At 37.5% G+C, this 23,771-nt stretch overlaps 1 protein-coding gene across 1 annotated transcript in view; it reads left to right on the top strand.

The window, feature by feature from the left end:
• The window catches only part of LOC101801689 (dynein axonemal heavy chain 5), a 148,261-nt gene that overhangs the window by 67,335 nt on the left and 57,155 nt on the right, over positions 1–23,771 (top strand). Inside the window, 13 exon segments of the mRNA XM_072034862.1 lie at positions 48–359; positions 4,792–4,881; positions 4,978–5,214; positions 5,757–5,924; positions 8,670–8,876; positions 9,876–10,205; positions 11,725–11,931; positions 12,019–12,261; positions 13,088–13,242; positions 15,748–16,412; positions 16,877–17,157; positions 17,515–17,730; positions 21,451–21,618. Of these exon segments, the coding sequence (XP_071890963.1) occupies positions 48–359; positions 4,792–4,881; positions 4,978–5,214; positions 5,757–5,924; positions 8,670–8,876; positions 9,876–10,205; positions 11,725–11,931; positions 12,019–12,261; positions 13,088–13,242; positions 15,748–16,412; positions 16,877–17,157; positions 17,515–17,730; positions 21,451–21,618 (3,279 nt within the window).

The raw sequence follows: 23,771 nt of genomic DNA on the forward strand, positions 1-23,771 counted from the left end.
TGTCAATATACAAAAAATTGCTTGTGTTCCTTTTTTTTTTTTTTTAGGGTGAGCATATTTGGATCGTTTTAGATGGGCCTGTTGATGCAATATGGATTGAAAATCTGAACTCCGTTCTGGACGATAATAAGACCCTGACTTTGGCCAATGGAGATCGTATTCCAATGTCCCCCAGTTGCAAAATTATTTTTGAACCTCACAACATTGACAATGCTTCTCCTGCAACAGTTTCTCGCAATGGGATGGTCTTCATGAGTTCTTCAGTGTTAGATTGGAAGCCTATTTTAACAGCTTGGCTGCAAACATTGCCTGCTACATACTCTGATGTTCTTTGGAATTGCTTTAATACTGTATTTCAGGTACTTAATTTAGTCATTTTAGGAAAAAAAAAACAAAAAAAACAAACATTCCTTACTCTCTATTTAATGAAATGTTGTTTCTCCCTAAATGTTGTTTCAATTATTTACTTGTGTTTGCTTGCATAATAAAATAGGAATGAGGGATTTAAAAAAAAGAAACCAAAAGAGAGAGAGGAAAGGATCTCTAAAATTGATGAATGAGTGAAACTGTATCAGATGAATAACTTGGATGCTTAGTTTGGTCTGCATAGGATAGTTGGTGGTGAATTGTTATATCCGTGATTATTTTATAGTGCAGGTTGTCAAAACAGAAATATTCTCTACGGATGTAATTGTTACTGCAATTTTAATTCTTGTTAGGATACATAAAGGGAGTGAATAAACTTCCTTGTTTGTTTTAAATGTAATAAAGTAAATTCAGAAGGAAATTAAGCTGCATTCACTCTGGTAGAATCTTTCTTAATTTCAGTTGTAACAGGAATGCATTTGGTCCACTATTTATTTTTTAAAAATATTCTGTAATTCAAATAAATTGAGGCCAGTTCCATGCTGCATGGTGTTTTGAAGTTCAATACAAGTGATCACTATAAAATTAGAAGCTCAACATAAAATCAGGAGGACTACTACGGTAGCACTTGCATCTCTTCCAAAGGAGATTTTTGAGATGGCGTCTCTCTGATACATTTTCTTACTGAATTATGTTGAATGAGTAGATCCACAGGGAGAATTCAGAACTTTCTTTCCCTCCATTTGGCCTTAGCATAATGAATCTTCAAAAAGTTTTCATTAATGTTATGAACAGTGGTACTCAAAAAGCATAAATTTCAGTAGCATATATATTTTTTTCCAATTATGTTGATATTCTTATTTTTTCTTTGGAGATTTTTATGGAAATAATTACTGCTTTTTATTCTTTCAGCTTTGTAATCCTCTTTTGATTTCCTCACTTAACATCTCTGGAACAAATACAGCTTGTTTCTATACGTTCCATTCCCATTCACTGTCTTCTCTGATATTCCTGTGTAATTTGTGTTGGATATATCTTGGACTTCTCCTGTAATATTTTTTGTCTTTGTTGGATTTTATAAATGCAGTTTGTAATGAACTTTGAGCGACATTTTCAGAAAGTTTATTATTCTACAATATGAAAAAAGCCATGATTAATATAACTTTGGAATGCCTAGAATGTTGACAAATGTCTTCTTACAGATATGTTTCATTTTAGCGCCCATTTACTTTAAAACCAATGTTTAACAAGCTATTTATTTTGTTCTACCTCAATAACATAATGATATGACATAGTATTTACTGCAGCAGCAAGAGAATCAATTCTGATAATGAATTTTAAAATACGCTTCCAAAGTAATGTGTATGTGGGTCAATTTACTGCTTCTTTGCCACAATTCTATTCATGTTTTTTTTTGTTATAACTTGCTCTGAAAACATAATAACAACTTTTAAAATACCCAAGCCTGAAGCAATAGCAATAAAGTCCAGGAAAATATGTATTTTATTAGATTGAGAGATGAAAATACAGTGAAATATGAAGTTAGTTCTGTGCTGAAGGCTGCATTTGGAACTATCGAAATGTAAATGAAAGCTGTCATGCTGTCAGCTTTCTTTCACTTCTAATGAGCTATCTTTGCTGCTCAAATAACAGAAGTGATAACTGATTTTACAGAAGAGGGTAATGCCACTTTTGTATTGAGATGGCTCTTTTTACAGTTATTGTTTCCCCCCACATAAAATAAAAAAAAAGGATAAGTAAATTCTAAAACGAAAATTGTGAAATAAGATGCGTCAGCAATGGTAGTCAAAGCCCAAATACAGGACTTGGTGAATTTAATGCTGGTATTAAGAAAAGCACAGATATGAGCAGCTTCCAAATATCTGATATTTTAGAAGAAAATGAAGCTTAGGTTATAGATGGAAATACAGTAACTAAGGAAAATTAGACTTTAAATATGCCTAAAGGGGTCTTCTGAAGGCAATCAAAATTGAACTAAAACAGAAGACACTTGCTACAGTAATTCCAACTTGCTTAAAAGAAACATTGATTATTTATGGTAATAAAAATAGCATTTGTCACTGAAAGCATATATATAATCAAAATCATCATTAATGAAGGCACAGCAAGTAGCAATAAAGTAGAAGAAAGTGGCAGAGAATAATACTTATGACTCAGTGGAAATAATTTATTTATTCTTTTCATGTGCAGTGTAAATACTCTTACAAGTCATCAGTTTTTATATAAAAGACGGGAGACAGTCCAAAAGACAGGGATAAATTAAAAAAAAAACACACAACACATATAACAAAACAGAAGAAAACCCCAAACCTTACTTTAAGTCAGGTTTATCTTTGAGTTCTTTCTGTTTTCATGGGATTTTTTTTTAAATGGTTATTGCAGGGTTGGACTTTTACCCTCCCTTTCTCAGTTCTTTCTTCTCAGTAACATTTCGTGCTTGGGAATGATTTCAATCATTCATTAAAATCATAGGGTGATTTTAAGTAAACTTCCATCCCCTTCCAAAGTCTCTACTCTTTTATATTTAAAAGCTATACTGCCTTTTTTTTTTTTTTTTTTTTTTTTTTTTTTTTTTTAATCTGTGATTGGTGATGCTACCTGTAAGCAATAAAACTGCTCAGCTGATGGGAATAATTATCCAAGACATTTTCAAAGAATTGAATTAAAATAATTACCTGAGTGGTGTTATTTAGTTTGCCTGCAAAGTGTGAAGCTCAAATAAGTGTCGTATGTTATGTTAGGAACATGAGTGTCAACACACCTGTGTACTTTTCAAATGGAAACAAACAAACAAAAAACAAAACCCCCAAAAATGTAATTTTTTAATTAGATCACACTTTTTTTTTTTTTTTCAATCTGATGTTCTGGGTCCTTTAGTGACCTATTCTGGACACTTCAGAGATGTCCTAAAAACAGCAGAGTAGACAGATGTGACAAATTTTCCCATATCAGATCTCACTCTAATTTCATTTGGGTGAAGGCTGCCATTACCTCTGGAGCATAGAGTTGAAAATATAATCCAAAGAGTTGCCTAGCTTTAATATTTAAATGCTGATGCTTAAATGACTGTTACAAATATTAATAACTTGGCATAATTTAATTGTGCTTGTGCTTGTCTAACCCTTTAGAGTACGTTTCCTACTTCTTGCTCTAAAGAGCATTCTACAGACCAGTGAGTTCCACAGTAATGGTGGGAGTATTGGTGAAAATACCATTTTCAGATATTTCATTTTGCAGTTCCTGATCCAAATTCGTCACAGTTTTTGCTTATTGGCCATGGCCCAACTAATTTTTCTAGTACCCCATCCAAACAAAATACCCCAATAAGCAGCTAATTCATGCTAATTGCTCTTTAGAACTTGCATCCTTCTGTCTGTCATGTATTGTTTTCAAAATATTGGTAATGAAGTATTAGCATATATGTACCTGAGGCTTTTTTTTTAATGCATAAGCTCAAAGAACAAGAGTTACACAAACCTCATTGGAATTGTAAGTAGCGTAAAACTGTTTCTGGTGAAAACTGAGCTCTTGAAAGAACAGAATACTTTGACTTATGAAATATCTTTATTCTGAGCATCTCAAACCAATTATTAAACAATCTGTAGTACCCTCTGAGATATCTAGCCTATTTTACAGATGAAGAAGCTGAGTCTCAGAGAGATTTAGGTCCAAGTTTTAAAGGTCTTTAGAACAGAATCTTCCACACTGTTTGCATGTAGATAGTAACTGGTATTTCAGAATAGTTCTGTGCGGCAAATCTCAGAGTGAACTTTACATCAATTTGCAACTTTGCTAAAGATGTTACAGAATACTTGACAAAGGCAGACATGGTAGCAACCTCTATGGAATAATCTGAGAAAAGTCTGGGTTACGCTTACATCAGTTATAAAATTCCCTTTGGATCCTGTCATGGCTCTACATAAAACTGAGAGTGCTAGTTTCAAGAAGGATAGGTACATTATGGTTCAGTCAGAACAGATCAGATATAAATTTATAGTGGTGAGGTCATGCATTATATACGCATCATTACAGCAGTTTGAGTGCTTTTATCTTCCCACTACAAAAATGGCAATGGTAGATTAAAATCTCCAGTGGAGAGCACAAATGGCAGATCCTTGATGTAGCTGAAAAGCAGCCTTCAAATTGCTCTTTATAAAATTGCTGTATGTAGCTTATACAAATAATTCTGCTGACTGTGGTAAATCAACTTTTTACAAAATATATATTATTGTTAGCAAAATTCTGTGGTCTGTCTGAGTAGTTGTAATTCCAGAAATGGGGTAAAATTTTATTGTTAAGAGAGCTGAGAACATAGTTGAAATTAAGAAATTGTTTATGTCTAAGAATAAATCATACCACTGAAACAAGGAAACAGATTCCTTAAGTGATGTTTTTCCTTTTCAGGATATGATCAATTTTGTTTTCTCCTCTGTGACACCAAAAATGCCAGTTTTAGAATGCATGTACATCAAACAAGCTATTGACCTTCTACAGGTAGATAAGACATCACTTTTTCTATCTTTTATTCTGTTATTTGTGCTGGGATGTTGTTCTAGCAAGGCAGTAGTCACATGTTGCATCTGTTTGCAGGGTTTATTGTCAGACCGAGATGAGAAACAGCTCAATGAGGAACATATTGCTCGCTTGTTCATTTTTGCTGTAATGTGGTCTGTTGGAGCACTTTTGGAACTGGATGACAGGCTGAAAATGGAGCTGTTCCTACGGAAGCACTCTGCAGTGAAGGAACTTCCAGCTGTGAGTGGAGAAGAAACCATGTTTGAATTTGTAATTAATTCATGTGGCCAGTGGGAGCACTGGTCAAAGAAGGTTAGTATGTTGGGACATGCTAAGCTTTCTCAATGAGTATAAAAGATAGATGTATTTGGGAAGATGCATATTATTTTATCGTTTAAAGCCCTCCATAATTCAGTTAAGAAGATCAGCCCTACCAAATGTTCAAAGAGTTTCCTTTGTGAAAGTTTTTTTTTTTTTGTCTTTTTCTTTTTTTTCTCCATAAATACCTGTTTTCAGAGAATGGGAACATACATTTGAAATGGCTTTGGAAGTGAAACAAAAGAGTTACCTTAGCTTTGTCTGCTGTCTGTCACCCTAGTGTTTAAGATCTCCCAGCAAGGAACGGCTATCTTCATGTACCTTCATGTGTTGGAGAATAGTGAAGTGAACATATCTCATTAGTCTAACACCTTTTTAGAAAAGCTTAGCAAGGTACCATGTGGTTATAAATGGATGCTTGGCTTTCAGGAAGAAATGTTTTGCTGATGTACAGTGCATTTGTTTTTGTGTTTGATGCAAAGTGCCTGTGAGGTGATGTAGAAAACCTCAGACTTTTCCATACCTTTCTTACACAGGTCCCTGAATATATTTACCCTAAAGATTCAGTACTGGAATATACTTCCATTCTAGTTCCAAACGTAGACAGTGTACGAACAGACTTTCTAATGCACACCATCATGAAGCAAGGAAAAGCTGTTTTGCTGATTGGGGAACAGGGAACAGCAAAAACAGTTATGATTAAGGTAGGTGGAATGGAAAACCAAATAATATCTTTTGTATGATAACACTGCAATAAAAATAATTGCAGTCACAAATGGTTGAATGGAAGTAAAAGAGTTTGATTTGTCTTTCTGTTACATAATAGCATTCTCACTGAGTCCTTTAGGCAATACTTACATGGCCTACAAGCAAAAAAACATAAGTACCTATACTTTAGTCTAGAGGGTTAGAGAGTTCTTTTAAACTTTGCTAACTGTGGTTGCAAGATTATGTGTTAAATGCTCTTTCATCTGCTTTCTCTTCTTTTGGAGAAGTCAAACTGGAGATTTTGATAAGGTAATGTTGATTCTTGGAGGATTTTTTAATTTCCTTCTGCTTTTTCAGTGGTAGCACATGTGAGTGGATCTTTTGTACACACTTGTTGCATAGACATTCTTCACAGGCCAAACTGGAGAGAAATAAAGAACTTCCTTCTTTACTCTGGGTAATATTTCAGAGGGTAAAATTAGTGCTTATTATCTGCTCTTTTAGTTCCTTCACTGAAAAAGACATTGTTCTTTCTGTGAAGTAAAATAATAAACTAAACTAAATTAACATACTAAATTAACATATTTTCCATATTGCTAAATGGTGCCAGTTAATCTTGTGACACATATGAAAACTAATAACTTGATACAGAGGAGACGATAAACAAAAAGATGAGCAAACACAAATTTCATAACAAACCTGACATCTCTTATTTTAAAAAGTCTAAGTTTAATGGTTTTCAGTGTGGTTTTTATGATTTTCAGGGGAATATGTATACTCTTTCATCAATGAAAGATAGCTACATAAAGCTGATCTTCCGTTAGGACAGCTGAATTTACCATGCAGGCATCTGTACCTCTTACTGCAGGATCTGTAGAGATCTGGAAATTGAAAATATTTGAAGAACGCTGACCTAAAGTGACCTTTGGCTTTCTTAAAATCTGGATCCATTTTGTGCCCCCCAAGAATGTGCTTTCTGAGTCCTGACATAAAGTGAGTTGTACCAATGCCAGTAGCCATTAATACGACTTTTTCAGTTCAGCTGTTGATGCCAACATGCATGCCGGTGTAATGTCAGCTTCTGTTCCTGGCACCAGCTGGAGAACTATTTTAGCAGAGTGAAGAGGCGGGGTCTGGATGGTGGTCTCGATATTCTACATACTGGATTTTGGCCAGATACTGGCAACCTCGAGCCTTCAGCTGCCATTCCTGTCCCTAAAAATAATTGGAGCTGATTCTTGGGAGTTGCTTACCCCATGTCTATTCTATGGAGGAGGGTATGTTCCTTACACAGGGGAGCATAGTGTCAAAAAGTGCCAGTGGATATTTGACCTCGTTTAAGGTTAAGACTGCAAGTTATCTGCCTCTACAACTTTTTGCTGTCACCTTCTGTAGAATTGTACTTTGCTATACCTTGTGGAGAAGAAATTTCCAGATACAGGCATCTGCTTTCATGAAAAACTGAAAAGGTTTTATTGTAGATCACTTCAGGTAGTAATCTGAAGGGTTGAGTAAGGCATCAGTATATATTAAAATAAAGAACTTAAACTGGAAAGCTTTTTTTTTTAAGGCACTCTCTGTATTTTTAATTCTTGCATTGCCAAAAAAAAAAAAACACCTGATTTTAACTTGAGGCTGGTGTGATAGAGTTGAAAATTGCATCTAGAATCTGATAGCAAACTAACTGAAATAATCTCAGTAAATAAACTTCTTTTTCAAAGATGCTTCTCATTTATGTTCTGTGTATATTAACCGTTACCATGTAAAGACTCTGAAATGCTGTAATTAATAAAACACAAATGTGTGTTTTAAGTGGTTTTGTATTCATGGTTGTGGTGCATTGACCTTGGATGCTTAATCAACAATGATAAGGGCTTATTTTTCTGATGTACTAAGCATTTCTAGTCAGCTCTGTTATAAAGATAAGAACTTTAATTATATTAAACTTTGTCATCACAGTGGAAGAATGGAACCTTTAAAAGAAATAATGTTGGAAATCTGGAATTTTTAATACTATTTTATGTCCCAGGATTCTTGCTAAACAAAACATTTCCTTTGCTATATATGTATGTCTTGGTGTCACTCAAGGGTTACTTTTTTTTCTTTTTCTTTTTTGTTCCAGTATAAAAGCACATTAAATATGAAAAATGGAACTCTGTTTTTTTAGGGCATAAGCAATGGCAGTGGGAATTGTATGCATTCATAAAACCCAAGGACTCCTGTCTTCATTAAGAAAAGATAAATAGCAGTAAATTTGGTGTAGCTGGGTTTCATTTTACACTACTGTTCCCTTGCATTGCTTTAGATGTAAGGTACGGAAATAGTGTAAATTTGAAAAAGGATTTCTTTTTCACTTGTTCCTTGAAGACTGCTGTAACAGATCACCATTAATAGATTGAGTTTAGAAAAAAAAACAACACAGCATTTACTAACGGAAAGTTTATTTGCATCCTGAGTTGTCATATGTCTACTTGTTGTAACACTTAGTAAGTCTGTTAAAAGCTTATGAATTTTAATATTCAGAAACTTTATACAAAACATTAACTGAGAGTTTGAATTTCATGTGGGAGACAGTATATTTACTTTAAATAAACTGCTGTTTGGCATTTTAAAGTTACTAGCAAGACTAAGATTTTGTAGATGTCTGATTTTTGCATGGCAGCTGGACATCTGTGTCTCCTGTCAGTTGAATTCGTCTGGAGTTTCCAGTTCATTTTACTTAAAATTGGTTTATCTTACAGGATTACATGAGCAAGTATGATCCTGATGTTCACTTGAACAAGCGTCTGAACTTTTCTTCTGCAACTCTGCCAAATATGTTCCAAAGGAGCATAGAAAGTTACGTAGACAAACGAATGGGTACCACTTATGGTCCTCCAGCGGGGAAGAAAATGACTGTCTTTATTGATGACATCAACATGCCTGTGATTAACGAATGGGGTGATCAGGTAAAAGGAACATGTTGACATTTGGGAATTGGTGGTTTTACCATTATTGCTGTTGGAAGTGTTGACCTGTGGGTTACAAAATTGACAAAGTTTCGGAAAAATGTTTGTAACATTGACTGGATCAAGAATGTCTACTAAAAGCACTTTGCCCAAACCAGGTTTATTGTGAGTGATAAGCTGCGAGTGCCAAAAGATTAGGGCCAGCATCAAGCCATTTGGTGCAAGCATTGTAAATTCTAAGTCTTTTGTTTTGGTTACATGCAGAGCCCGCAGAATTTACAAACTCTCTGCACTCAGAACCAGTCTGGGAAAGGAAGCGTGCAAATCCAGGAAGCCAACAGAGATTCTTTCCTTCTGTCCACTCTGTGCTTTAAAGTACAGATATTATTAGGTGAAATCTAATGCCACAGTTGACATCCAAGTCTAGTGAGCTGCTTGGAGGTATTCATAAATGAATACTTTATAGACCTGTACTCTGAAAGGTTGACTTAAGTTTAAAAAAATTACTGCTGAGGAAAAGTCGTATTCTTCCTTCTAGTGTAGCTCTGTAATCCTGTTCTGTCACTGCCTCTGTACAAGTGGATGTGTGACTGTGCTTTGTGCTAAACTAACCATTCTTTGTCACTCACCTATGTGCCTACATCAGTCTGAATATATAGTCTGACTGGGTGTAACTTTAAAGTCCTGAATTTCTTTAGAGTGATATTATGGAAGCCCATTTGAATGCCTTGAATGTCCACAACTACTTAGCACCCAGAACTTAAATGCAGCCAATCCACTGCATCAAGACTCTTGGTACCATTTTGCATGGCCTTATAAATTACTGAAGTGCCCAGCAGAATATCTGAGATTAAGAGAGACAGATAATGTCTTTCCTTCTGTCTATTGATTTGTTATACTAGATATTTCCTCTTTTATTTATTTACTTATTTAATTATTAAGTTGAGAATCCTGAAATACTTAACTGCTCTGTTTCTTTTTTCGGGGTGGGAATACTAGATCACCAATGAGATTGTAAGGCAGCTGATGGAACAGAAGGGTTTCTACAATTTGGAGAAGCCAGGTGAATTTACAAATGTGGTTGACATCCAGTTTGTAGCTGCTATGATTCACCCTGGGGGAGGTCGGAATGACATCCCACAGCGCCTGAAACGCCATTTCACAATCTACAACTGCACACTGCCTTCCAGTTCATCTATTGATAAAATATTTCGAACAGTTGCTGAAGGCTATTTCTGTGAACAACGAGGTTTCCCTGAAGAAATATGTAGACTGGCTTCAGCATTAGTATCTACAGCTCGGAAAGTCTGGCAAACAACAAAAGCAAAGGTAATGTTACATCTGCTGCAAAGTCATTGAAACATCAGACCATGACAAAAGAGCAAGATCTGGGCTTTTGTACTGTTGTGTGTGTTCATTCTTCATATTGTGAAGTTGTGACCTATTGCTATAACTTCTGTCTAATGCTTCCATCCTGATTTTTTTGCAACAAGTACCTAGTTGGTTGACTAAACATGTAATCACACACGGTGTCTTCTATAGGTAATGTAGGAAATGCATCATGTAAGTATAAGATAACAAACATAGCTGATGAGAACATTTAGAGGTCTTCTGGTTGAGAAAATGTCAAGGGCATAAGGAACCGTAAATTAAAAGCTGTGTAGGATTCTTCTATAAAGATGTTTGAGATTATGAGAAAATTTAAAGACCTGACAGATTGCCAAGCCAGTTTCAATAATTTACTAGCATTTCTGCCTATCCAGTGAGGTCCCAGATGACCAGAGGTTAGGGAATGTGACTCCAATCTACAAGAAGGGCAGGAAGGAGAATCCAAGGAATTACAGACCTGTCATCCTGTCCTTGGTGCCACAGAAGGTTATGGAGCAGATCATCTTGAACGTCATCACATGGCACATATGGGACAACTGAGTGATCAGAAGCAGCCAGCATAGGTTTATGACAGGCAGATCCTGCCTGACTAACCCAGTCTCCTTCTACCAGATGACCCACTTCATATATGAGGGAAAGGCTGTGATGTTGTTTAGCAGGATTTTACTAACATTTGACAGCTTCCCACAGTATTCTCCTGAAGAAACTGGCTGCTCATGGCTTGGGCAGGTGTACAGCTTGCTAGGTGAAGAACTGTCTGGATGGCCAGGCTCAGAGTCACACTGAATGGAGTTCAATCCAGTTGGTTGCCAGTCACTGGACTCAGTACTGGGGACAGTTTTGTTTGACAATTTTATCAGTGATCTGGCTGAGGGGATCGAATGCACCCTCAGTAAGTTTGTGGACAATGCCAAGCCAGGAGGGAGCATTGATCTGCCTGCAGGCAGGAAAGCCCTGCAGAGGGATCTGGATGGCCCAAATGGATGGGGCAAGTCCAGCTGCATGGTATTCAAAAAGGCCAAATGTCATAACAACCCCATGCAGAGAGGGGGAAGAGTACTTGGAAAGTTGCCTGACAGAAAAGGATATGGGGGTGCTGGTCAACTGCTGGCTGAACACAAGCCAGCAGTGTGCCAATGGCATCCTGGACTGCATCAGAAACAGAGTGGCTAGCAGGACTAGGGAAGTGATTGTCCCCTTGTGCATGACACTGCTGAGGCTGCACCTTGAGTACTGTATTCAGCCTGGGACCCTCACTACAAGAAGGATGTTAATTGTGAAATTAAAGACATCGTCATTGCTACTGTCATTTCTTCATTTTTAACGTTGCTTTTTAAATGACAAGCATGCATTTCTGCTTTAATGTGACATTGATGTTGAAAATATGCATTATTCGCTTAAGCCTAGATAGCAAATATTTAGTACTTATTTGAATATAAATTATGACATTATTTTCTAGATGTTACCAACTCCAGCTAAATTTCATTACATCTTTAATTTACGAGACCTCAGCCGCATTTGGCAAGGAATACTTACAGTTACTTCTGAAGTCTGCCAGAGCATCAGTGTTTTGGTAGCCTTGTTCCAGCACGAATGCAGACGTGTTATTGCAGACAGGTTCACCAGCCAAAGTGATAAAGACTGGTTTGAAGATATGATGAAAAAGGTAGGCAAATAATATTAAAGTATTTGCCACAGAAAGAGGTCGGTGAAATGTTTTTTGACTAAAGCAATCCTTAATGTATTGTTGTAGATTGCTGCTGCAGAGCATGGCCAAAATCTATTTGAAAATGGATCCACAGAATTATACTTCGCGGATTTTTTGCGTGATGCCCCCGAAGCTACTGGAGATGAACCTGATGATATAGATTTGAAGGCTCCTAAAATTTATGAGCCTATCCCATCTTTGGATTATTTAGCTGAAAGACTGCAAATGTTCATGCAACAGTACAATGAGACCATCAGAGGATCAAAGATGGATTTAGTATTTTTCAAGGTATTAGTGCTTTTAATTATATAAATACAAAACCCACCTGGTCCTTAGCTTTTACTGATGTATGGATCTTATAGTTTTTCCATCAGATTATATTTGGAGATAGCCAGAATTGCAAGCCCTGTTTCCAGTGAAGTTTACAAATAAGATCTATAAAGTCATGCTTCTGTCTCCCACCTGCCTTCGCTTCCACAAATTATTTCATCTCTTTGCAGTTCTCCATCTTTTCTTTCTCCTGCCTTGCATAATCCAAAACATAACTCATTTGTTTCTACAGTACACATTATGAATGTCATCTGTCATCTCTAGAAGTTACCTTCTTAAAGGTCTCTTGATGCGTGCTTCTTTTTTTTTCATCTTTAAACTTAGTTCTCTAAGATAAATACAACAGTTGAATAAGAAATTTCTGTAGTGTACTCGTATTGTACTTTTGGCAACCTACTTGGAGAGACTATAAATAGCTCAGCTAAAAAGTTGGAGGATGGTGTTAATCCTCTTCCTTTCTAGTTTTCCTTCAGTCCACTAAAGAGGCATGCACTCAGCTCTGCTTAGTACAAAAACTGCATATGACATTGTGTCATGTGAGTTTGATACAAGGACGTTTCTCTTTGGGCTAGGTCTGCTGGCCATGGAAGTCCAGGGGAAATCTCTCGTTGATTTTGATGAGTACAAGAGTGAGTCTTTGGCATAGGCTCCAGAGAAGGCCTCTAGCTTTTGAAAATCAGTTGTTCAGTGATGTTTTCTAGATGAATATTATCTTTATGGCTGTTCATCCTTTTTTCTTTTTTTTTTTTTTTTATTTTCTTTCTTTCTTTCTCTCAATACACAGGATGCAATCACCCACTTGATTAAAATATCACGGATTATTCGTACTCCACAAGGAAATGCATTGTTGGTGGGTGTGGGTGGATCTGGAAAACAGAGTCTGACCAGACTAGCATCATATATTGCTGGATATGAGAGCTTTCAGATTACTTTAACAAGGTAACATAATGCAGTGTACATAGATAGACATTTGCTATAGAAATGAACTGCAAACAAGCAACTTAAAGCAATGCAAACCTGTCAAACGTTTGATCCCTCCTTGTAAACTACATTTTCAACCAAAAGCACCTATGCAAATGCACAATCTGTAGATGACAGATCCTGGGTCTTTATTTTTCTACCTTTGTACCATTGACAAGAAGTCTTTCTTTCCTTCAGCATTTGAGTCTGCAATGGATCCTTGTGAAGTCCCACTAAATTATCATAGAATCACAATCATTAAGGTTGGAAGAGACCTCCAAGATCATGGTCCAACCATCACCCTACTACCAATATCACCCACTAAACCATGTCCCTAAGCACCAGGTCAAACTTTTCCTTGAACACCCCCAGGGACGGTGACTCCACCACTTCCCTGGGCAACCTATTCCAACCTATGCCTGACCACTCTTTCTGAGACACTTTCTTCCTCTGTTTAACTTTTCCCATTTTGCAGTAAAAATAACATGGAATAATATACTGGTGTATTGTGTGTGGTGACCAAATACTGATGACTGGGGAAAATAATGACTTTTGCTGTAGATGCTTATGTTCCCAGAAAGTATGATTGCGACTGTCACCAACAGCTTAATAGTGGGTAGCACTGGAATTTAGTAATTTGTAGAAACTGGGGAGGAAAGAGGGACACTTATTTATTTATTTATTCTTAATTTGAACCCTGTATAATAGAGTTTGCTTGTTTTCTGTCTTTATTCTCTGCATGTTGTTTTTAAAAGGTCTCTGTCATTCCTGACAAGAGCACTGTAAGAGATCTCTGCAATGCTTTGTCAGCATTGTCACTTAATTGTCTGGAAGGTGTTCATTTAAACCTTTCTGAAGTGACTGGGAGGAACTACTGCCTTCCACCTGTTTATCTTTTGGCATAGGGTTTACAGGGCTGTCAGTGTGTTTTGACTCTGAAAACTACTCGACACACTGAAAAATCTTCCTGAGAGAGATGTATCAGGTCTTTGAACATTTTTATGAGGTTTCTGCTGAGGGGAAAGAGAAAGAAAGACATATCAAGGCCTTTTTCTGTGTCCCAGAGGCAGAAGGAAAGAATGAAATAAAGGAGGAAAAGAAAAAAAGCCTAGAGTCACAGAATAGGTTAGAAAAAATTCATTTGCTGAAGCTATCTAGAGGTGGGCTAAAAGCAAGTAGCTGAAAGCATGTATTTACAAAGTAAATAGTCATCTTTTGTAACTCGCCACAGGAGTCTGTGGAGGAAGCAGGTTTAAAAATGGATACTGAAGGAAAGAGATGGACATTCCTAATGTTCTTAATACAATGGCTGTAAATATGGAGTGGAGAGGGGAGGAGAGGAATGGGCAGCGAAGAGTGGATCCTGGCTTGTATTCTCTGCAAGTAGCATTTCTCGTTGCCAGCGTTACGAATATTGAGCTAGATGGGCTGCTATTCTGACTCAGCGGAGAAATTCATGTTCTTATCAGAATACCACAAATCACTGTAATAACCGTAGCTGACACTTGCAAACTGAACAGTGAGATTGTTGTACAAGTTCTGCAGTGCTTACATTAGGGGTATTTGTAGAGCAGTGTTAAGATGGAGCTGCAAGAGCAGTGGGAGACTTTCTGTATGGCATATTTAATTTCAAAACTGTGTCGTTTTCAAATACTGAATAATGGGTTGTGTGTATTGCAAGTATTACTTGTGGCTTTGAAGAGACTCTTGGAAATAAGAAACTTTCCAAAAAAAACCCAACTTCCTAAATTCAGCAATGTAATAGTCTAAGTACACAATGGACAAAATCTGCCATTTTAGTAACCTTACTTTGCTTCATCTGATACTGCATAATCTGAAAACTGTAGCTAAATTTGCATGGACTTTATCAGAATCATACATATATGTATGCGCCGGCTACAAGAGGCATAATGAATGAACCAGTCATAGTTTCCATTCACAGTGGAGTTTATCAGCTCAAGTGATAATGTTCAAACACATCCTTTGATTTCAGTTAAACCAAATAACACAGTAAAAACTTCAGTGCATGTTATTCTTGTCTCTTAGTGACTTCATTTAACTTGATCTGAATATCTTCAAAAGATAATACAGCTGTATTTATGTAATGGCTACAGGCAGCACAGTATACTTGACAACTTAATCCAGCCACACTAACCTTCAGTTCTAATAAGGAGCTTCAGTCTACAAATTGTAGAGATGCAAAGTAATATCGTGCATACATTAAACATAGTATTACTCTTACCATTTTTTTTTTCCCCCCAGCATATTATTCTGTTGATTTCAGCTCATCTCCCATGATTTATGGAACCGATCATTTACTTTGGGAAAATATTTAAGAAAGAAACCTGAAAAATGAAAGCAGGAGATATAGTATAAATATCATATGTAGATTTTTGTCTTGCTTAAGTAAACTGAACCAGATGATAGATATTTCCTAGAATGGTCTTTCATTTTTGTTCTTTCTTTAATCCTTTTCTATCTCAGAACGTATGCCACCAGTAACCTCATGGATGATCTGAAAATTTTGTACCGCACTGCTGGGCAAAAAGGAAAGGGCATTGTCTTTATATTCACAGACAACGAAATCAGAGATGAATCTTTTCTTGAGTACATGAACAATGTTTTGGCTTCAGGCGAAGTCTCGAATCTTTTTGCACGAGATGAAATAGGTGAAATCACGCAAGACTTGATACCAGCAATGAAGAAGGAGTACCCAAGGCGTACTCCCACTGGTGAAAATCTTTATGATTACTTTCTTACTCGAGTTCGAAATAACTTACATGTGGTTCTTTGCTTTTCTCCTGTTGGGGAAAAATTCAGAACTCGTGCACTCAAATTTCCAGGTCTGATTTCAGGCTGTACCATGGACTGGTTCCAATGCTGGCCTAAAGATGCTCTTGTAGCAGTTGCACAGCATTTTTTAGCTTCCTACCATATCGAGTGCACAGATGAAGTGAAACAAAGTGTTGTTAACACCATGGGAACATTTCAAGACATTGTAGCTGAAAAATGTGTTGAATACTTTGAACGATACAGGCGCCGAACATTTGTGACTCCAAAATCTTACCTGTCTTTCATTGGAGGCTACAAAACTATTTATGAAGATAAGTTTGCCAATGTTGGAAGTTTGTCTGAACGTATGAGAACAGGTACTGTAATTTTTTGTTGTGTTGTTTATTTTTTATTTTTTTATTTTTTCTTATTTGAGAAGATTTTGAATAAAAGAATGTAAAAGTGTAGATTCTTACATACCTAGAGAGTTAGCTTATGGATTTAAATTGTGAGCTCACTTTCAAGTTGTGGATGTGGGGCATCCATAACTTCTCTGAGCAACCTATTCCAGTGCCTCACCACTCTGAGTGAAGAATTTCCTCCTGAATATAAACAAAAGATCAAGTAACAGATACTGAAGACTTCTACCCATAAAATGAAAAACAATTTACTTTAAATAGTGAATAAATATTATCCCTGCTTAATTTTGGTGTTCAACAAATGGGATCACTCACTGGGGTTCCTAAATATGAATCCGAGTGACCATTTTAAGTATCTAGATCACTTCACTGAGATTTCTCTCATGTCTTCATATTACTAAAATAGAGTTTATTCTACTCAGGTCTTGCAAAACTGATGGAAGCTGAGATTTCAGTAAATCAGCTTTCCAAAGAGTTGGTGATGAAGGAGAAAGATTTGGCAGTGGCTTCAAGAAAAGCTGATGAAGTTTTATTGGAAGTAACAATGAAAGCCCAAGCTGCTGAAAAGGTGAAAATGCAAGTGCAAAAGGTAAAAGACAAAGCTCAGGCCATTGTGGATGACATTGCCATTGATAAAGCAGCAGCAGAAGAGAAACTTGAAGCTGCAAGGCCTGCATTGGAAGAAGCAGAGGCAGCCCTGCAGGTCAGAATTGAATATTCTGAATGTACATGTAGTTAGCTATTGCTGTTTGTGGAATATTGTGGTTTGTACTTCTGATTTGAAAAACTAAAATAAAGTGAAAGGACTGGCAGTGACCTGTTAATCCTTGTAGAAAAAAACTAAAAATTGAGGCAGTGGAGAGGTAAGATGAACAGTATCTCCTCTACTATCAGGTAATAAAGTGGGTCATTTAGTGGTACTAGCTTTCTGCAGTACTGCTTCTGGGGGACCTGCAAAACTGCAGCAGTTGTCTTAAATATGCAGTCCCCCCAACCATCTTTCTCTACCATCATGTGATGGCTTAAATAAACTACTATTTTGTTCCCTATTTTTTTTCAGACAATAAAGCCTTCTGACATTGCAACTGTTCGCAAGCTGGGTAAACCTCCTCACTTGATAATGCGAATTATGGATTGTGTGCTACTTTTATTCCAAAGAAAAATAGACTCGGTAACACCTGATCAAGAGCGCCCAGGTGTGAAGCCATCATGGACTGAGGCTCTGAAACTAATGAATAATTCAGGATTTCTTAGCATGTTGCTTAGTTTTCAGAAGGTAAGAAGATGTTAGTAGCATTATTACTCCTATAATAATCTTTAGAGATCATGTGAAAGTGTCCTCATATTATATGTGCTCTAACATCTACAGGAACTGAAGTTCATAGGTAGTCTGAAACACATAGGTATTATGTACCTACAGTTGCAGATAACTGTGTGACTGTATTCCTCTTCATTTTCATGGTTCCCTATTTCTATAATATTACTTCTGGGTCACACAGTTTCTTTCAATGACAGAAACAAACATACCAAACACTGCATCTAATCCTGAGCTCTATTGTATCTTTATTCAGGCAGTTTTCTTGCTCTTCAGTAGGAATTTTCCTAAAAAGAACTCACTGTTGGTTTTTCAGTTGTCTTACCATCTTCACTGCTACTAAACCTGTTTGCATGCCATCTTCAGAATTGTTTGACAGGAAGCTAGGAGGAAACATGGAAGAGAATAAGCATCCTGTCAGGAAAAATACTGAGATATCTGGGAACCTTTTGGGGCTATTTGACTAGAAAAGTAGAAAAATGCAGGATAATCAACTATAAGAAAAAAACAGATTTTTACTTCTGTTGGGACAGAAACCTGCCCTGTTTACAGTAAGATTCAGTGGACTATGGTGCAAGGTGAATTTCTCTTCAGAGAGGTTAAGAAAGATGTTGTGTATAGCTAGTCCAGAAAATGACCAAGGCTGAGCTATGAGATGGCAAAATCATGGCCCAACTCTAAAATCCAGAAAAGTGAGCAGGTTTTTAGCAAAATCTCTATTCATTTGTGCACTGTTTCTTGAATCAGCTTTAGCTGTGCATTTTGCTGACGTCTTTCCTAAGCTACTGGGGTGTTTTTGTTGTGCAGATGAGGCTTGCAACCATGATTCTCACTATCCCCAGGAGCTATTTCTCCCCGTGAGCCATATTGGCAAGGCAGCATGAGGAAGCTTGCTCTGCCTCTGTAGAGTCTCTTCCTGGGGCTGTCAATATGGCCATTTTTCCAAATGGTATCTTCACCAAGTACATAGAGGAAATTAGTTTAAAGATAATGGAGACTAATTATACACTCCTTACTCAAGCTTACTCCTTAATGAGGTTTCCAGTTTTGGCACTTATTAATACTATATGTGTTCTTGCTAGTAGTTTGCAACACACTAAACTTTACTCAGAAGAGCTTGAACGGTCTTATGGGGCTGAGTTCTTGCAGAAAGGGATATTGATGAATGTGGTGAGGAACACCAGACTATTTCTGTCTCTGATGAGGTACTTCGTATGCAGCCCTTCTGCCTCATTTCTTGTTTCTGAGATTGAGTATATATGAGAAGGAAGGCCATCGTGTCTGCAGTTCTGACTGCACTGCGTGCTTTTTTTGGTGAGACTTCTGTGATTTCCTAATTATTATTTTTTATGCAAGGAAGATCGGTGGATGAAATAACTCCCTGGGTTTAAAATTCTTTACTGAAAAGGAAAAGCATGACATTTTTCAAACTCTTGAACAGAAATTTAGGCCACTTCTGATTGGTCTTCGCTTCACCCTTGTCAGCTTGCTAACTTGTAATTTTGAATCGGAGAATAAAAATACTCACAGTGAAAGCATTGCCATATGTGATTTGGACTGGCACACGCTTTGTTGGGTTAGAAACTGGCTGGATAGCCGGGCCCAAAGAGTTGTGGTAAATGGAGCCAAGTCCAGTTGGAGGCCAGTCACTAGTGGCGTCCCCCAGGGCTCGGTGCTGGGGCCGGTCCTCTTTAACATCTTCATCAATGATCTGGATGAGGGCATTGAGTGCACCCTCAGTAAGTTTGCTGATGACACCAAGTTAGGTGCGTGTGTCGATCTGCTCGAGGGTAGGAAGGCTCTGCAGGAGGATCTGGATAGGCTGCACCGATGGGCTGAGGTCAACTGCATGAAGTTTAACAAGGCCAAGTGCCGGGTCCTGCACCTGGGGCGCAATAACCCCAAGCAGAGCTACAGGCTGGGAGATGAGTGGTTGGAGAGCTGCCAGGCAGAGAAGGACCTGGGAGTGATGGTGGACAGTCGGCTGAATATGAGCCAGCAGTGTGCTCAGGTGGCCAAGAAGGCCAACTGCATCCTGGCTTGTATAAGAAGCAGTGTGACCAGCAGGGCTGGGGACGTGATTGTCCCCCTGTACTCGGCTCTGGTGAGGCCGCACCTCGAGTACTGTGTTCAGTTTTGGGCCCCTCGCTACAAGAAGGACATCAAGGTGCTTGAGCGGGTCCAAAGAAGGGCGACGAAGCTGGTGAGGGGTCTGGAGAACAAGTCCTACGAGGAGCAGCTGAAGGAGCTGGGCTTGTTCAGCCTGGAGAAGAGGAGGCTCAGGGGCGACCTTATCGCTCTCTACAGATACCTTAAAGGAGGCTGTAGTGAGGTGGGGGTTGGCCTGTTCTCCTACGTGCCTGGTGACAGGACGAGGGGGAATGGGCTAAAGTTGCGCCAGGGGAGTTTTAGGCTGGATGTTAGGAAGAACTTCTTTACCGAAAGGGTTGTTAGGCACTGGAACAGGCTGCCCAGGGAGGTGGTGGAGTCATCATCCCTGGAAGTCTTCAAAAGACATTTAGATGTAGAGCTTAGGGATATGGTTTAGTGGGGACTGTTAGCGTTAGGTTAGAGGTTGGACTCGATGATCTTGAGGTCTCTTCCAACCTAGAAATTCTGTGATTCTGTGAATTCTGTGAATGTCTTCGTTATTATTATAGCAGCTAGTTATTATTATAGTAGCTAGTATACAAACACAAGCCTGTCCTTTCTGATATATATCTCCAGGAAAAGAGCAAAACATTGCTCAACTCTATGAATGGGGGATGATTTTTATTAAAAAAGCATGTTAAAACATTGCCAATAAAAGGAAGATTCTTAATGCTTCTGTTGTTAAGCAACCATTGTTGCTCCGTATAAGCTCTTCTACTCTCTGCGTTGCTTAAGGAGATGAATTCCATTTTCTTCCGATACTTGTGTAATTATAGATTAACCACCATCATAAAAGATCTGGCTTTTTGTATTCTCAACAGATTGTGGTGGGAGAAAAGAATCTGAGATTAGAATAAATAAGTGAACAGCTGAAAGAAGTCACAGTTACAGTTAAGGATATGGATAGTTTAAATGAAGTGAAGTCAGTGCCTTAGAGTTTCACCTCTTCCCTTCCCCAAGCTTCATGTTGGACTACCTCAGTTGTGTTCATACTGGTGTATGTCTTATGCCATTGTGAGCTGGTTCAGGGAAATAACCTAGAAGAAAACTGATCCCTGGTTTGCTGGCTTGGATTCCTGTCATATTAGCTTCCAATCTAGTTCACTGGGCACTGGTGATGGCATTAAAGATGTGGCAAGAACATATCATGATGCTGAGGGGGAGAGGAATGCAGGTACAGAGCTGTAGTGGGAATAACTTGGATTTTAGAATAACTTGTCATGGAGCAGTGTGAGTAATGTCTGCAAATCTTATGGGTCAAATATGGATATTAAATGTAAACTCTAGTCAACCTGGAAGTTGGAGCCATTTTTTACTTGAGTTCACACACAGAAAAAAAAAATCCCTACACCTACTAATCTTCTGTCCTTTATGGAAGCGAAAGGCAACAGCTGTGTTTTGTTCGTGAAAAATGTTTTGTTCTTCTGTAAGAAGTGGTGGCATCATGTTTTTAAAAATAAAAATGTTTCTGTGAAGCAGACTTTATTCTAAAATGCATTTAAAAAATAATTCTTCCTTTCCATTGACTAGGACTCAATTACAGGAGAAACTGTGGAGCTTTTAGAGCCTTATTTGGATATGGAGGATTATAATCTGGAGACTGCTAAAAAAGTGTGTGGAAATGTAGCAGGTCTTTGCTCATGGACACAAGCAATGGCTTACTTCTATGGTATTAATAAAGAAGTCCTTCCTCTTAAGGTATTTCATATTTGTTTTATTTTTCTGAGGGATCGCTATGATTGAGGAGAAACGATGTAACATTATTTTGGGTAAAAAAGATAATAATTTACATTTCAGTGGGAGCGTTTAGTGCACAGATTCTTTATACAACCTTGCTATTGGCAAGGGAGCGATACTGATTGTGTATTTGCTCTCGGCCTTGGTGTCAGGCACTACTGTTTCAAGACAATTTTCGCTCCATTTTACTTGCCTGGGAAGGAGTATGGTCATCATGGTCTTGGTAGAATCTGGGAGAGGAGAGACCTTTCTTGCTGCAGAAGTATTCTTTAGTGAATTTAGCCAGAATTGAGCTCTCTAAGAAAACTTTTGAGTGTTAAGTTGCTACAAGTGATTGTATACATAATAAAGTAAGTAGTCATCCGTTCTGTTGGAACAGTGAAATTTTCACAGTAATACAATAGAATATGATCAGCTGCACTGCTAAAGATAGTTTTATTGTCTTTGAAATGTTTCATTTATGAGCATATTTAAAAATAAAATAGCTTTGAACATGGTGGTTTACAATGTTTGCTTCTGCAGGTGATTTTAGTGCTCTTTTCTAAAGAAATAGATACCAGTTGGTTAAGTTTTCACTGTAGTTTTGCTCAGCCTCCTTTCGAAAAGTCAGTCTGTCGATTCTATATTCACAACTCTTCACATATCCTTTTAGTATATCTGAATAAATATAATTAAAATTCATTAAAAGCATGATATTTTTTATTCATGTTACTTATAGAGAAGACTGTATTTCTGTAATACATAAGTGTCAATGTTCAAATAATGGGATGTTCTCTAATGAAAACAATTTGAAAGGCATCTGTTGAGAGCTGTAAAAGACAAAAGACCTAGGGAAGATAGTGGACTAATACTCTGATGCAACTCTGTAAAAGCTACAAAAGTGCTCTTGTGGTTTTTAGTTGATTATACATGATTTAGGGTATACATATATATACCTATACATATATGTATATGTATACGTATATCTATACATATAGATTTAATTTTATATTCAAGTATTTACATTTTGTCACACTGGAGCTGATAAAAAGCTAAGCATGCATTTCTTGGCAAAATAATGCCTATTGTCAGGTATGGCAATAGCTACAATTATTTTAAAACTGCAGACGATAGAGCGAGTTGTTGGGTCAAGCAATGCAGTGATGTTAAGAAAATAATTGAAAATAAATGTACAATTACATAGCATAAAGGACTACCACAGGGCACATCATCTGATGTTAAAAGCAGGTTTACTGAGTGAATTAAGCTGCTTTATCCTAACAGCTGTTCTAGGAGACAAACCCCCTTCAACTCCATCCAATATATTTTTAATTGCATCTTAAATGAGACACAGTGCCTCATTAATCTTAAATGTGACAAGTTGTGAAAAGTGACTAATAATGACTTATATCTTAGTAAGTATGGTGCGCAAAAGTGTAAAGATGAATTAATCGCTAGAAATGAACACCTACATTCTTTAGATATAGGGTCTGCAGCCTAAGGGTCACAAGTGAGAGTTGAACACAGCAAGTACAAACAAATGTTGCCTGGAAATGCAGTGGAGGATGATTTATCATACAGCATTCAGCATGTGTGTACTGCTTCCCTATAAACCTTCAACATAACCATGAGCTGTTCTTTTCTAGTTTGTTATCTAGTAAGCAAGCCTGCTGGATTAACCTGGTAATACAGAAACACCATCTGCTATTTATTAAATGAAGAACATAGTGGCTTTAGCTGTGATTCTGCAAGCTTCCAATTAAAATACTGTGCATAAGGATATAATTTCCCTTGGAGATGTCTCCAATGATTTTAATTAAGATTTCCTTAGGCTGCTATGATGATCAAGGGAAGTTTGTCTGTAGTTTATAAATTCCGTTTGATATGGAGGATTGTCCCTATCAAGCGCTGTTTTAAATATGGAACTCTATTGCCTTTTCTCCTTTTGCTTGTCTCTGTGCTGAACGAAAACCCACAGGAGTCAATAAGTGGCATTTCACCTCAGGATGAGGTAACAGCAAAGGAGTATCAAAATTTGAGGGTCATCCATGTAAATAAGAGTGTCCTTGTCAAGGTGATGCCTGCCAGGCAGGAAGACAAGCATTTATGTCTGGATTCAAGGCCCACAGTAACTG

This window comes from Anas platyrhynchos, chromosome 2 (genome assembly GCF_047663525.1).
Source record: "Anas platyrhynchos isolate ZD024472 breed Pekin duck chromosome 2, IASCAAS_PekinDuck_T2T, whole genome shotgun sequence".
Classification (NCBI taxonomy): domain Eukaryota; kingdom Metazoa; phylum Chordata; class Aves; order Anseriformes; family Anatidae; genus Anas; species Anas platyrhynchos.